At 39.2% G+C, this 15,669-nt stretch overlaps 1 protein-coding gene across 2 annotated transcripts in view; it reads left to right on the forward strand.

Annotated features, from left to right (window-relative positions):
• Window positions 1-15,669, forward strand: part of LOC149208703 (sphingosine kinase 2-like) — a 181,794-nt gene that overhangs the window by 80,791 nt on the left and 85,334 nt on the right. For both annotated transcript variants that reach the window (XM_089396156.1, XM_089396155.1), the window contains exon 8: window positions 3,378-3,674. In XM_089396156.1, the coding sequence (XP_089252282.1) occupies window positions 3,378-3,674 (297 nt within the window). The remainder of the gene's footprint in view (window positions 1-3,377; window positions 3,675-15,669) is intronic.

A 15,669-nucleotide genomic window follows, 5' to 3' on the forward strand; every position in this document is an offset into this window, starting at 1 on the left:
AGTAGATTGCTGCTTGGCATGCAGATCTAGACAGATCTCTCTAGCTCAAATTTCTAGGTGCTGGAACAGGTTCTGTTGCTGTAATAAAACTTCTGATTTTCCTCTGCAAGCAGAAATAAAACAAAACACGAATGCTGATTTTCGCAAGATGGGTTTACAGGGTAAAAATCTGTGACAAAATTTAACGTGCTTGATTTTCGTTTCCGCTGTGTAGATCTGTTAGATGCTCATCAGTATTTTCTGTGCATGAATTCAGATTTGAGTTTTCTGCTAAAATTAAAATCTGGGTATAAAAATTTATTGGCACATTAAATCGTTTTCCCGGGTTTAGAAAATCTAACGTTTGCAAGGATCAATGCCATGGTGGCAGCCCTATGTAGTAGAGATTTCAAAGGTTTTCTCTCTTTTTCTCTGAAATTTGAGATGTTGTGGAACTTGAGATCACTGAACAATATGACTCCTAAAATTCAGAAATTTAAAATTCAAATACTTCTGCAAGTAATTGGTTCTTTCGAATCTGTTTTGCAGGCACAATATCAGCTTATACTTTGACATTTCTTGCCCCTTTTCATTTGATTCTGATATCTCTGTTTGATTCTTCTATTTGAAGTGCAAGGTTAATCGCTTTTTGCACCTGGCAGGAATTTTATAGCTATGCTTACACAGAGGACAGGTTTTGGCAATATTTAAAAGATGTCTAGAGCTGTCCAATGTAGCTATGTAGACATACAATATCATTGTATGGACTGCATTTACTATTGTTTAAAATTATTTCTTTTACTTTGTGAATTTTGTGAACAGGAACTAAAATTTTAAGAACACTTTGAGATATCCTCTCTACAATGCTAAGTTACCAGGATTCAGATACGGATATGGATCCGGATCGGGATCTGCTAGATTTTGAAAATCCAGGATCCAGATACGGCAAGGATATGTCAAGTGCAAAAAATATAATAATATTTTTAAAATTAAAAAAAAAACACTTTTAGAGTTCAAAAATCAAATCCATTAATAAATCACAACATTTAGAACTGAAATCATTAGATATATTATAAATATGAACACTGAAATGATGCATCCTCGTGGAATAATGCAAGCAGGGTGCGGCGACAAACTTGTGCAATAATGCAAGCAGGGACCACTTCATTGTATTAACCACCAAACTAAACCTAAAATCTAAAAATCACATTGCAATTAGGTTGAAATTCGTGGCATGGTCGGATTTCCTTGCGGGATCCATTTCCCTTTTGTAGGATTCGTTTCCTTGACACGTGATTTGTATCCACAATGTAGGCTCCATTTCTAGAAAATCGCGATCTGCCACGTGGCCATTTCCTGCATGGATCCAAGCGGATCCAGATCGGATCCGTGGATCCTGGACCCCCCTGTGCCAGATCCAATAACTTAGCTACAATGGGATCCAAGTAAGATTGCATTGATTATTTAGGCATTGATGTGGATCAATGAGAAATTTGAACTTTCAAACAGTATGAGTATCAAATATGCCTTTGCATCTGTGAGATGCTACATCATAGACAAAAGATCCTCAGAAAAATATTCTTGGAGTAATGATTCAGGCTCATTGCATCCTACTTTTAGGTCTGGTATGCCGCAAGTTGTAAATGACCTTACTTGTAGGTTATTGTATGAAGCCAGATAATGAAGGTCATAGTAAGATAAGCTCCTCAATGACACAAAACTTATTAGTACTTTTCTTTCTGAGTCTTGGATGATAGGAGAGTATATAATTGACGTTAGATGCAACAGAAATGTGGAGGACATCATTGTCCTGAGGGTGTTTTTTAAGAGATGCTAATTTTACTTTTATGACTTCCTTGGCCTAGCATTGGCTAGTCTTTTTAATTCTGTAGTGCATCTAATTTTTTTTTGTACTTCAATGCATTCAGCACTTTCCTTTCTCTTTTTTGAAAATGCAATTTTTATACTTCAAATGAATGCCAGAGTTGTAACAAATAGACATTAGAGTTACAACAGAGAGACATAGCAATTATATGAAGAAGCTTATCCTGTGAAAGCCAAGAAGGCTAACATATGAGCATGTGCCTCAAGGGACACTGAATTGAAAACACATCAATTTTAGCTTTGACATAAAGTGCTAGACTATTTTTGAATGCTCTCAATTCACCCACTGTAGGTGAGAATTGTTTACATGAAAATTTGTTGTGCATCACCTTTTCCAAGGGAAAACAATAGCAGACAATTGCATATGTCAGAGCTCTTCGCAACAGTCCCACGTCATCCAAGCATCACCTGCAACAAGGCCTCTCCAAGTTAGGGAAGCTGTGAAGTTTGAACAAGTAAACGGATTCTGCTGGAAACCATGCCCAGAAGGGTCCTGGTAATTGGACACCACCATAGACATGCCCCATTGTTTCTTATTTCAACTTTGAACAGAGCAAAGATTGAAGATGTTGGTTTACTGAATCTTGCTTTAACCGCTAGGCCTTAATGGAGCATCAACCAACCCAAAACTTTGTATTTAAATGAGCTCTGTTCCTTCCAGAGAGCAACATTTCTTTTGTTAGTCCTCAGAGTCACTGGTCCCCCACTTCCTGTTTAAGCACGGTGTGATAGGGATCTCAAGTCTCGATTTATTGTACAAGTCCTTGCTGTTATACTTAAAGGACATCTGATCACTCCATTTCCAATCCTTGAATTCGTTATTTTAAGCAACAAATTTTGGGATCAGTTTACATAATTCTAGAAGGATTAATTTGTCATTTCCACTTAGTCTTTGAGTATGTTTAAATCTCTCCACATATGCCATGTCCATTGTGCCTTTTTCTAAATAAGTCCCCAATAGAAGAAACGTTTTATGGCAAGCCTCTTCCCGGGATAGCATTGTGATAAGACAAGTTGAACCAATGAGGATGGAAAGGTGCAAATAGGCCTGGATGCCAAATCCAATTCATCTTTGTTAGCTTCAAATTCTCAAGGACACATTTTTTTATGTGGTTGCATTATCATTTTTATTCCTCATGGGCATTAATTCCATTTATTTGTTTGAAAAACAAAAGGGAAATTTAAGATTTTTTATTTCCATTTTTTCAGTTTGGTGGGAAACTTTTTTTTTAAATATATTTTGTAGTGAGTAGTTTGTAATCTTTTAATCTCATCTTCCCTTGTCCTTTCTCTTAATTTCTAGGATTTTCTATTTTAATTACAAGCTTTCAAGGATGAAATAAACTGTCATCCAATAAGAATTGAATGCATGCAAATGTATCCACAAACAAAAGCTCATCAAGGCTAATAAATTTACACATCCTTTCAAATCACTAAGATAATGTTTGTTTATATTAATATGATATTGTTGTTAAAAGTGAAAGCTTAGATTCTGGAGTGTTTTTGTTTTTCAGAGTTTATTGCGTATAGCACGTTTACGACATTACTCTGGAAGTGTTTCCTTTATTCCTGCTCCTGGATACGAAGGATATGGAGAACCTGTTTGTACTGAAAAGGAAAATGAAAGCTTTGTAAAAAGTGCAATGATCAATGAAGTTCAGGAAAATAAAGGAAAATCATCTGACTGTCCAGGAGTGTTGACTAGTTCAGAAAACCACGAATGGAAGTCTATCAATGGGAACTTTGACGTGGTTTGGCTACATAATGTCCCATGGGCAAGTGAAGATGTCATGCCTGCACCTCATGCCAAGGTAAAATTACTTTTGAGTCTTTAAGCCTCCACACTCACTATTCTTTGCCTTATCATGAAATGAAGATGTTGATGTAATAGATTCAATTGAATGAAGGCAAGGAGATAAGAAGGTGCAATTTGTAAACTTTTGTTCATTTGTTAAACTTAGCTAATGTATGGATGAAACTAACAATTAGCTTTTTCTCTAAATTTGAACATGGTGACCTTTGAAATTATCCAATAGGGTGTATTAGTTTGTGAAATTTTATAACCTTTTATGTAAGAGACAATCTATATAGTGATTTTTCAAGATTTTGTAAAGTATATAGTAATATTGAGTCTTTGTAGGGCGCTAATTAATTTAATAAGATTTTTACTCTCAACAGAATATGAAACCTGTTTTAAGAATTAAACCAGAATTCGTAATATCAGAATTTATCAATTTGATGTTGAGTACCTACTTGGGTTTCTGTGGTTGAAGATGCTTCCGATTTTCTCCCTCTCCCGCTTCCGTTACCAAAAGACCAAAACCTCCCTGCCAAACTAGGCACAACCTCAGTACCCAGCGCCGGAATACTTCAGAATTTTAGTACCCTAGCCCTGTGCCCAAAAGAATCAAGAGCAATCAAGGCTCAGTGATCTTTGCTCGGTTTATGACTCTCTATTGTAAATTCCTTCTCTGTTTTCTCCATTCTCCAAAAGAAAATCCTCCCTCAAAACTCCCTTTCGACTCCCTTATAAACTCTTTCTCCCACTATCTCCACTTCTCCACCGCCCTACCTGTCATCTCCTCGACTCTTCTTCATTACATGCCACCTGCAATGTCTCTCTGTCTCCCTTATGTTAAATGAGTGTATATTTATTACGTGACTCATTGAGGTTGCCGACTTTGTTTCTTTTAATTGAATTGATTTCATTATGGTTTTCTTTTATTTAGTTTAATATAATGTTTTATGGAATATATTACTTATTTTATTTATAATTTTTAATAATTCAATTTATTCTCAACATATGATTAAATTAAATTACACATGAATTAAATTTAATTCATAATTTATTATTTTTGTTGTCTATCTATATATCTTTGATTAAGGACTTCATCATATATATAGATATATACACAGGTTGTATATATATATCAAAAGGCCCCATTCGCTATCTATATATATATATATTATGTTGAGTTAGAAATTTACTTCGATAATCGATTTATTAACTTAAGCATAGATAGAGTCCAACATTAGCCAGTATGTATACTACTGCACCACATGTGGGTCATGCATATTTAGCTATCATATGGATGGCCCTTATGTGTGCTAATATTCACATTCTATTTGCAATTGTAGGTGGGTCATGACTCATTACAGTCTTCTCAATAGCTTTCTTTCAAACGGTCTTCAATATGTTGATGTGAATATTCTTTTGTTATCCTCTTTAAGAAATGATCATGCCATTGTCCTATGTTTCTAAACTACTTTCTTGACCTTTTGAAGACATAGTTTACCATTTTTTTGAAAACAAATATAGTAACGTGTTGTTGATGTTTTATTGATTGACAGTTGCGAGTAGGGGAATCGAATGGTACCAAAAACAGACCCAAATTCTGTGATAGCCCGTCACAAGTGCTCTTAGTGAGAGATAACCCTAGCACATGTGGGGGGAGAGGTGGAGGGGTTGGGGGAGAGAGAAGCAGAGAGATGCCCAAACACAAGTGTGTTACACAAGAGATGCACAAGTGGAAATACCAATCACAAAAGAACGTGAAAGATATAGGTTTTCTTAGTCATAAAAACAACTTTAAGAGAGATCAAGAAGATCACTGAGATGCTTCATTATAAATGAGAGTCACAGTGTATTTATACATACCTCAAGTAGGGTATTACACCCAAGAGAGTGTAACATACATAACTATGTATGAAGGATAATAGTAATAAGTCAATAGTAGTAATAAATATAATTAATTGTAATAATAATTGAACATCAAGGGTCATACTCCTTCAGAGTCTTGACTAGTCGATGAATACATATACCGTCATGGGTGTTATTGTAAACCCATCATTCATTCATTATTGAATATATATTTAACATACATTTCTTGTTATTTGCATAATAACCATTCATGGTTCTTACATTGGTAGCAGAGCCCAACTTGGGCCAGATCTAGTGGGCTGTGGATTCAATTACACTTCATTCTTGCAGTGGCATCAGTCTCCATACCTGTTTTCACCACTCACTAAGATGCCACAATAATGTATCCTTTAACTGTGACACAGTTCAAAATATTGAAGAAAAAGGATGTTCACAAAATAACCAGGATAGATCAGAGAGTGATGTGGATGAGTATACCCATGAATGGGAAATTGACACAGTCCTACATATCTGGACTAAAACGATATGCAAGGAATGGGATATAGATGAAACGTATTACATTAATACATGATGCTAGGAAAAAAGCAAAGTTTGGCAAAATGGAACTAACAAATCAGCAGCCAACATATTCTGAGACTAGCGAAAGAGACTATGCCAGGCAACACCAACCTTACTATAAGTGTAACAAGTGAAACCACACAAATCACCACCAAATTAACCCATCAATAAATGAATTAACATATATTCCACCATACCTATGAGAAAAAAATGCAGAAATTTTGAAAATCTGTGCTCAAGACAAATTCAGAAATTTCAACTCAATATTTCAGGTTAATTGGATCTTTTTCTTGTTAATTTTCTGCCTTATGGCTGAATCTGAAATGTTAATTACAACAGCATATATTTCACTTATATCCAACCAAAATCAGTAGGCATCCCAAGGAAACAAATACCGAAAACATGGGCTCAAAGGGGAGAAGATTCATAGTGCTAAAGGTTCAATCCCCTTCACAAGTCAAATTCAGAAAATACTTAATAACAACACATTGATTAAAGCCCTAAATATGCCCCTTCGGTTCCTTCTTAGCTTGTTAAATTACTTAACAATTCTGCTGACTGATCATGATATATTCAACATACCTAAAAACCCCAGAAACTACTTATTAACATGAGAGACACAACTCTGATTTTGAGATTTGCAATGCAAAATATTTGGACAGTAAAGGTACACCATATTACAATATAATGAAGAGACAACTACATACCATTGGTTCGTGATTGTTGATTTTTCTGTAGCATCGGGAGGTATTCCCGCATCACTAAAGGGTCTTCAAGTCGTCCCTAGATGAATTATGTAAATTTTTCTATGATTAAATCAAGTTGGCCCAAAAGAAGTCAAGTCGGCCAGTCAGTGAAGGGACACGTAGCTTGGGATGTCACACCCCCTTTGTCATGTATAAATAGATGATGTGACATCTCATTTGAACACTAACGAAGATCAAGTCTGAGCAAAGGAGAAATTGGTTTTGGAGAACATCTTCCTCATTTCTATCTCTCTTGGCCGCACGTGTGAAGAAGCTTTGATTGAGTTTTTTGGACAGTTTTGACTAGAGAGTTTGATCTCTGTTTGACCGAGTTGACCGGAGTTGACATAGCTGTTTTTTGGATCAAGTTGACCAGAGTTGACAGAGCTGTAGTTAACTGCAGGAGGGCTGCATGTGTGGTCTGTTGAGCACAGGGCCGAAGTTCGACCACAGGCCAGTTTGACCAGGCCAAGTTGACCAGCTTTGAATTTCTTATTTTTTGGCTGGTTTGACCAACATTGACCAACAGAGGTTTTGACCAGGTTTGATTATTATTTGACTTGAATTATTGGCACAATTTTCTAGACAAATTGTTGATTTGTAAATCTCGCTGAAGAATAATTTCTCCTAAGAAAAGTTGTTGGGTTTTTGTTGATTTTAGGTATGTTCTATGTTAGAGCAATTTATTTAAATTTTCACAGTTAGCAATCACATCAATATTAAGATACACTGCAGATAGAACATAAATATAAATCGCAGAAGACAAGCCAAGACAAGAGGACACAAGATGTGGCGCTAGCCAGGGACAAACTCCACAATGTGGGGAAACCCTTGATCAATTCTTCTTTTATGTTCTTCAAAGTTCAGCAGAGAAAGTGAGAGAGATAGTACATTTACAATAGAAGTCAACACTTTGATTTTTGATATCTACATAGATCAGTTGAAGACATATTGCTTCAATTGATTCTCTAAGGTGACTCCTTCACCTATCGTAGTACTGCATCTCGTCCATTTGCCGCACCTTACCGTGTAGCACCATGCTGCCCCATCATAGTGCTGGACCTAGATCACTGAGCTGCTTTCATCTTCATGGACCTAGATCACTGAGCTGCTCTCATCTTCATGTTGCTTATCATGCTGCATCTTCCATGGTCTCATTCATCATCAAGCTGCCCATGCTTATGATTACATTCATCATGATGCTGCCCATGCACATGATCTCATACATCATGCTACCCATGCACATGATCTCATACATCATGCTGCCCATGCATCATGTAGCTCCTTGCTAATGTGCATCATCATCATTATGCTGTCCCTACTAATGTGCATGATTATCATGCTGCCCTTGCCATAAGTCACTGAGATCTATATCTCAGGATTGCTGTGTAATATAGTCCCTTCGTCCAAGATTACACTGTCCAATATGCTTAGAAAGACTGCTTCTTTCCTTTACCATGCTGTCACCAACAGCTTCGTATTACAGCGGCTCCACTTCCATGCTGGACTGCGGTTATGACTGCAACTTCATGACCTGCATATTAGGCTACAGGTCAGCGTATTAGGGCCTCCATATAAGGCTCTTGGACAGCGTATTTAGGGCCTCCGTATAATACATCTGGACAGCGTAATAAGGGCGTTCAGGGCTGTTCCTTTTGACTGCGAGTTAGGGTATCATTAAGACCGTAGCTAGGTCCATTATGACTGCAGCTAGATCTCAATGAACAGCGAATTATATTGAACAGCGTATTGATTGTGTGGTTCCATATGCTTTGACTGCGGCCTAGGTCTATCCCATTGACTGCGTGAACAGGTCTGCGTTTAGGCTGCTACAGGCAGCGTATGAAGGCTTCTTGGACAGCGTATCAATGTCACCCTTGACTGCATTTAGGGATGCTCCATTACTGCGGCCAGATCTCCTCTAACTGTGGCTCCATGCCTTGACTGCGTTTCCTTTTTATGACAATGTATAACTGCATCTAGGGCATCACTTAACTGTTTCCATTGCTGTGCGTATAATTGCTCCATTAATGGATTAGGGCATCGTACTGTAGCTAGGGCATCATACTCTTTAGTATCTCTCCTTCTCCAAAAACCCAAGACATGGAGAGGAGATCACCTAAAGAGTGTGTCCTCTAATGACTCCAAATCCTCTCTTATTTATACGAAAAACTTAGAGGTTGAATAGACACGTCGGTTGGGCTGCTGAGCCTACATAAGATGCTGGTCGGATTGATAATAAATCCATAATCAAAATAAATTCATATCTCCATAAATACTTATTGGAATCGGATGATCTTTAGATAATCCTACACTTCTCGACGAGAGGGATCCAATAAAAATATCAATTGCCATAAATAAGTTGACCCATATGGAGTTTGGCCCTAGTTGCCAATTTTAACAGTTTTCTCCCAAGGTTGGGTTTCCCAGGGTAAAATTATTGTCTCTATTTGGCATTGGATGTCTTTCTATATCTTTACCTTTTTCGCTGCATTTACTGTTGATATTTTTTGAGTGTAATTTTTCAATGATAGAAGTGGCGTAAAATACTGTGTGAAAAATCATTAGGAAGTAATTATCTTGCAGAAAATTGTATTCTACTGCACTTGCATAGATTTTCAACAGTGACAAGCTAGTACATGTCCTATGCAATTATTTTGAATTTTGTAGCTATGGTCAATCTTCATAATTAATTAGCCCTTGATGTATATGTAATAATGAATATAAGACATGTTCTTCATGTCGACTTCAAAACAAAAAAAATGAATTTTGAAATTTAAATTATTGTTGCCTCCAAAATGTAAAGTTAGCTCTCCAGAAGTTGGTTGGCCTGCCCCAATAAGACACACCACTTGGGTGTAGTTCGTCTCTCCTCTTCAACATGAATTCAGATCACTTCTGTGGAAGCATAAGATCTTCTGTTCAAGCGAAGGAAAAGAAAGATAGCAAATCGAATTTTCTGAAGCAAACCTAACATGTGGGCAAATCGAATTATCTGAGGAAGATGGAAGAATATCTAAGGTAGACGAATTTTCTGGGTAGATCTATTGTGTAGAAGGCCGAATTCTGGGCAAACCTATCTCTGGGCATATTGACCGGGTTTTTCTATTAGTCAAATTGAATTTACTTTGAGTATCAGATTGTATCTCTTGTTGACTTGAATAATTTCTCTAAGGTTGTTGGGTTTTCACCCAGGTGGGTTTTCCCTGAGTAAAATATCTTGTATTTCTTGTCTGGTTGTTTCTTTATGATCATACTATCTATTGTTGAAGATCTTCTGTGTAATTGCTTAATGATTAATGTGAATATGAAAGAATTTAAAGTGAATATCATTAGAAGTAATTATCAACTAGAAGACCTATGAAAAATCAACATGGTATCAGAGCTTTGGTATGAGAGCAACCTTGAAGAAGTCAGCTTGTTTCTCTATGGTTTGTTCGAACCCTAGAAATCTAGTCTAAGAAGGAAGGAATATATCCATGAGAGGCCAAGATCTGTCTCCTTGTTTGTGCCTTAAAAGAAGGATGGAAAACTTACCTCTATGAACAAATCCAAGATCACAAGTCCAAAATTTTTGTCCAAGATTGAATGGCCTTAGTCCTTTATAGGCTGAAAAAATCTCAAAACTCATTGCAGGAATTCGAGAATACTTAGAAGGAGCCTCAGAACTAGGCCCCGCAGGCCTAGTAGAATCCAAAGTACCTCAGAAGTCCTCAGTTCGAAGTGCCTTAGTCTGAGATTATCTGAGGTTAGGCCTTAGTCCATAGTGCCTCGGATATGCGAAATACATTAGAAGCTAAGTATGGATGCTGAAGGCCAAATATGACAACAAGTGGCGAAGGAAATTTCGTAAGGAAGGCCTTAGAATCTGTCTCAGTGAGCTGAGAAGGCCTCAGGACCTATTTCAAGGAGACCCAAGAACATTAGAACTAGGTTGTAGGCCTACTATAATCTAAAGATGGTCTCTGTCCTAGCTTTGAAGGACGAAAATCCTCAGTATAACATCCACAATGACAGAGAAACCTCAAATGTGAAAGCTAGCAATATCATATAGCTCAAAAGGATTGCACTTTTTAAAGTCTTTGAATCATACCTCTGTGCGATATTTTGAAGAACAATTGTTATAATGATTCTTGGAAGGCTTTTTAAAAACATCTTTGACTAAAGATAAGACATCAAGGTCATCCTTTGTGTATGAGGTCTACTTTCAATGGATTGGACTGATGTCTTAGTTAAGTGTTTGATGAACTGCATAAGCTCTGACAGGGTTGTAGGGGAGCGACTCCCCCCACCCTCGAACCCGCTCCCGAATTGCGCTCCCAAAGCAGGGAACGCGCTCCCGAAATTTCTCCCGTAGGGAGCGAAATTTTTGCTCCCTAGCCTTTTTTGCAATTTTTTTTTGTAGTAACATTCCAAATGCAATTTTTTCAAAGAAATAAATAATTTTTTAGTGGCGCAGCCAAATTATCAAGCCTATGGCCCTAGTATTGATACGTGTTTCATGATACTTAAATTTTTAACATTACCATGAAATGAATCAGGATGATTGAGAGTGGTTCTGAACTCATTGGATTTCATATGGAGAAAGCAGAATTATAAATTTCATTCAAAATCCAGTAGACTTATCAGTTTTTCAGGATTTCAAGATTGGGGGGATTGCAATGTTTCCATTGGATTTTGTCATGTATTAGGGTATGGAACTCGTATTTAATCAAGAGCACCAATCCCTCTATCTACCTTGATGTTAGCGACATTGGTTGTCGAACTCCTCTATCACGACCCTACTAAAAATGTACCCATCACTCAAACAAAATCTTGACTTGATATTCTATGTTTTTTCTATCTTATGTTAATGCTTAGAGGGTGATATTAATGACAAAGATCTTGATTTTCCAACAAGACTCAAAAATTAGACATTCTCGTAGCAGCAAGAGGCCCAAGCATTAGCAATAGATAATAGTTTACTTGTCTTTTCTAGTTTCTAGTAGTTTTTATAACTATTGACTCTTTCATATCTATTATGACATTTTTTGTAAACAATATATGACAATTTAAGTTTGAAGTTTGAAGTTGGCAATTATAACTCATTGGTAATGAATTATGAATATGATGCTTCGTGAAAGTTGAAAGTTGTTTCATTTCATTTCATTTTATAAATTTATAACATTTCATTTCATGTTAGATATTGTTTGTTGTAATGGTTACTGTTGGAATTTCTAGGTCTGACACGTTAGAAACCCTTCATGCACTTCACTGATTTATTCCTACTTAATTGTTCTGTAAATTAACAAGTTATTTACCATGTAAATACTGGAAATAAATACAAGTACATGCTCAACACATTACAGATCATCAACTGAAGGAAATAGAAACAAGCACACAAGTGACACCGTTGTTTTTGGAATAATGTCCTAGGAAAAACCCAATGCGGGAAAACTGGTGCAACTATCTGAGGGTTTGATTTATTAAGCAGTTTTAGAATACAATTTGGGTGCCAAATCTGGCTCACCCAACAGAGAAAAATCTCGGCAGTAGTACCTCTCTACTCGGAAGCAGATATTCCGGCTGAAATCCCGGATAAACACTCTGGTAGCTCCACAACTCCAATCTGCCCCACGAAACCCCAGCGTCAGTCTCTCTCTGGCCCAACGTTAACCGAATGTCACACTGGCTTGGCCTGCGTCAGCCTCTGGAGGCACTGCATTAGCCCTCTGGCCCTCTGCGTCACCCACGCTGGTCCTCTAAGGCATTGCGCAGCTCCTGGTTGCCTCTGCGTGAGCCCTGGTTGGCTCTGTGTGAACCCTTGGCTGCTTCTGCATCCCTCTCTCTGGTTACTGCGTTGATCATCCCAGTGCTATCTCTGCCTCTCTGCTTCTATATTCACTACCCCTCAGCTGCAACTCTATTCACTCTCACAACTTTCTCAGCAAACCCAGCCCCAGAAAGTCGAAATCTTGATCTTTTGGTGTGTTCTCCAAGTGACCCTCAAGCCCCCTCTTATACTTTTCTCATTGACAAATCAACGGCTGAGATTAAGTCCCTAATCAATGGCTAAGATTAGGTCTGGCTTGATCCATGACTTTTGGACCATTCTAACACAATTTTACATTAATTCACATTAATATTTTATTTTCCCTAAGTTTAGACTTAGGGACTCCATTAAAAATATTAATTATTTTAATATCTCCCAAACTGTTTAGAATCTGCCCAAATCCTTTTTGGGTATTGGAGATCTAATGTGCCTTAGCCTCTCCACCAATTTTCGTGGCTAGAGCACATTCGATGCTACCCCAAATCAACACTCCCTCTTAGCGAGGACTGTGCTCTAGTAATACTCCTCACTGAGCATCACCCTGATCATCTGACATCGGTCCCTGTGCTGATGCTAGGCCTGTTGCCCAACATCCTCTGCACTACTGCATCCGTACTGCAACTCCTTCTGCATCTGTGCTGCTGCCCATGGCTCTGCCACTGCCACTGCTGCATCTGCACTGCAACCCCTCTCATCATGCTGCATCGTGCTGCCCATAGCACTACCACTGCTAACTGCTGCACTGCAACTCAGTTACTGAGAAGTAAGTAACTGATCTCCCAACTCTAACATCTTCGTCCGGTTAGAAACACTCCTAATGTTGAATCTCCCTTTGTCACTGACAAGTGCTCCCTCTCTGACCTCTGCGCTGTTGCAACAACTCCATGCATCTCGCACCATTGCACACCTCTCTGTGCCATCCTGCACTGGTGCAACACTCCCGTGCCTCTCGCACTATTGTAGCCTGCTAGCCTCGCGCTGTCCTGGGAATCTTGCACTGTCGCTCCATTCGCATCTGTCTCTACTCACATCGCCAATACTCCTACTCCTCTTCGAGGCTTCCATAGCAAGGTCTAATCTGGGAGGCTGGGTATCTCTAGGATCCTGCCCCTCATCGCCTGTAGTCCTCTTGACTACAACTCGATGTCTCCCCACTTCTTCTGAAGTGGCACATGAGCACTCATGGCACAGTCATCGTCTGTCTCCACTTCCTTCTCTGCCCTTGCTGGTGCTGCCTTGGTCTCAAGGCCTCTCCCTTACTCTTCTTCCTTGGACACTCAGTTGCATAATGACCCATCTCCCCACAGTGGAAGCATTTGACCTTGGAGAGGTCCTTCTTCTTCCATTTCTCTTGCTTTTCCTCAGATGCTAGGGCAACATCCTCCTCCTCCTCCTCCTCCTCCTTGATTCTGATCCCTTACCGCTGCTTCCCGCCTTGCTTAGCCTTCTGATCTCTTCTTGGCGAAGAGCAACCCACATTTCCTCCCAATCTGGAAGAGTCGCCTTGCCCAGTATGCTCTAGACAAACACCTCCTAGTCTTCTGAGACTGCGTTCAGGGTTGTTCTCACCATCAATTCTAGATCCGGCGTTGCCCCTATGGAAGTCAGTTGATCCAGGATCTCCTTCAATCGACCGAGGAATGGATTGATCTGTTCTCCCTTCTGCATCTGGTATGATCACAACTGATTTTCTAGTAGCATCTTCCTCTGCACAAAAGTATGCTGATACATCTTGGTCAGGGCCTCCCACATCTCCTGTGCCGTGTTCTTCTCGGCAATATGTGGTACTATATGATCCTTGACCCTGCCAAGGTGATACTCCTAGCCCTTGCCATTGCATCCTCGTACCTATCATTATCAGTTAGGTCAACCAGAATAGCTATTGTTCTCAAGGCGAAGTGCTTGACACGATTCCTGTCTAGTATGGATAAGATTCTGGCCTTCCAGACTATGAAGTTTGAGGCTCCGTCCAATCTGTCCTGGTCTTTTACTCCGTGTAGTGCCATTTCGCTACTCCTTTACTTCCCTCTTGGAAGTTCTCGGTATGACTCCCTTGAGCCTCGATTTCCCTCCTGGAAACCCTTCTGCTAATGTCGAGATGCCCCTCTCCAATTGTTTGTGCAACTGCAACACTGATCTGGATTCGTTGGCTAGAAATCCACCTCGGCAACAATTCCCTCTACCTTGGCCTTGCCCTGTTAGGTATTGTTTTGACTACAATACCCCACCAACTCCACTCTGCAACTTACCCACAGCCTCCTAAACCCCAGCAAACTAAAGGTTAGAGCTCCTAGGCTCTGCGCAATCCTGGCACTGGCAAATCAGCCTCCTCAGCCAACTGCGTCAGCCCTCCTAGCCCTTGTGTGGCTCTGCATGAGCCTCCTTTGCCTCCCTCAGCCTCTGCATTGCCTCTTCCTGGCTCAATCTTGATGACGCAGGCACTGCGTCACCCCTTCCTTGCTGCTACTCTGCTAGGAACAACTTTTGTCACTCGGGACAATTGTTTTTTGCTGTTGCTGCTCTGTTCGGCTGATGTCCTCAGTTCTCCTGTGATCTGCAACCACACTCTGATACCATGTTGGAATTTCTAAGTCTGACACGTTAGAAACCCTTCATGCACTTTACTGATTTATTCCTATCTACTTGTTCTGTTAATTAACAAGTTATTTACCATGTAAATACTGGAAATAAATACAAGTACATGCTCAACACATTACAGATCATCAACTGAAGGAAATAGAAACAAGCACACAAGTGACACCGTTGTTTTTGGACTAATGTCCCAGGAAAAACCCAAATGCGGGAAAACCGTTGCAACTATTTGAGGGTTTGATTTATTAAGCAGCTTCAGAATACAATCTGGGTGCCAAATTCGACTCACCCAACAGAGAAAAATCTCGGCAGTAGTACCTCTCTACTCGGAAGCAGATATTCCGGCTGAAACCCCGGAGAAACACTCTGGCAGCTCCACAACTCCAATATACCCCACGAAACCCCAACGTCAACCGCTAGGGACTGTGTCAGCCTCT

Source organism: Pinus tabuliformis, chromosome 1_2, assembly GCF_031772625.1.
Source record: "Pinus tabuliformis cultivar Carrire ecotype Pingquan chromosome 1_2, CPIR1, whole genome shotgun sequence".
Taxonomy (NCBI): Eukaryota; Viridiplantae; Streptophyta; class Pinopsida; order Pinales; family Pinaceae; genus Pinus; species Pinus tabuliformis.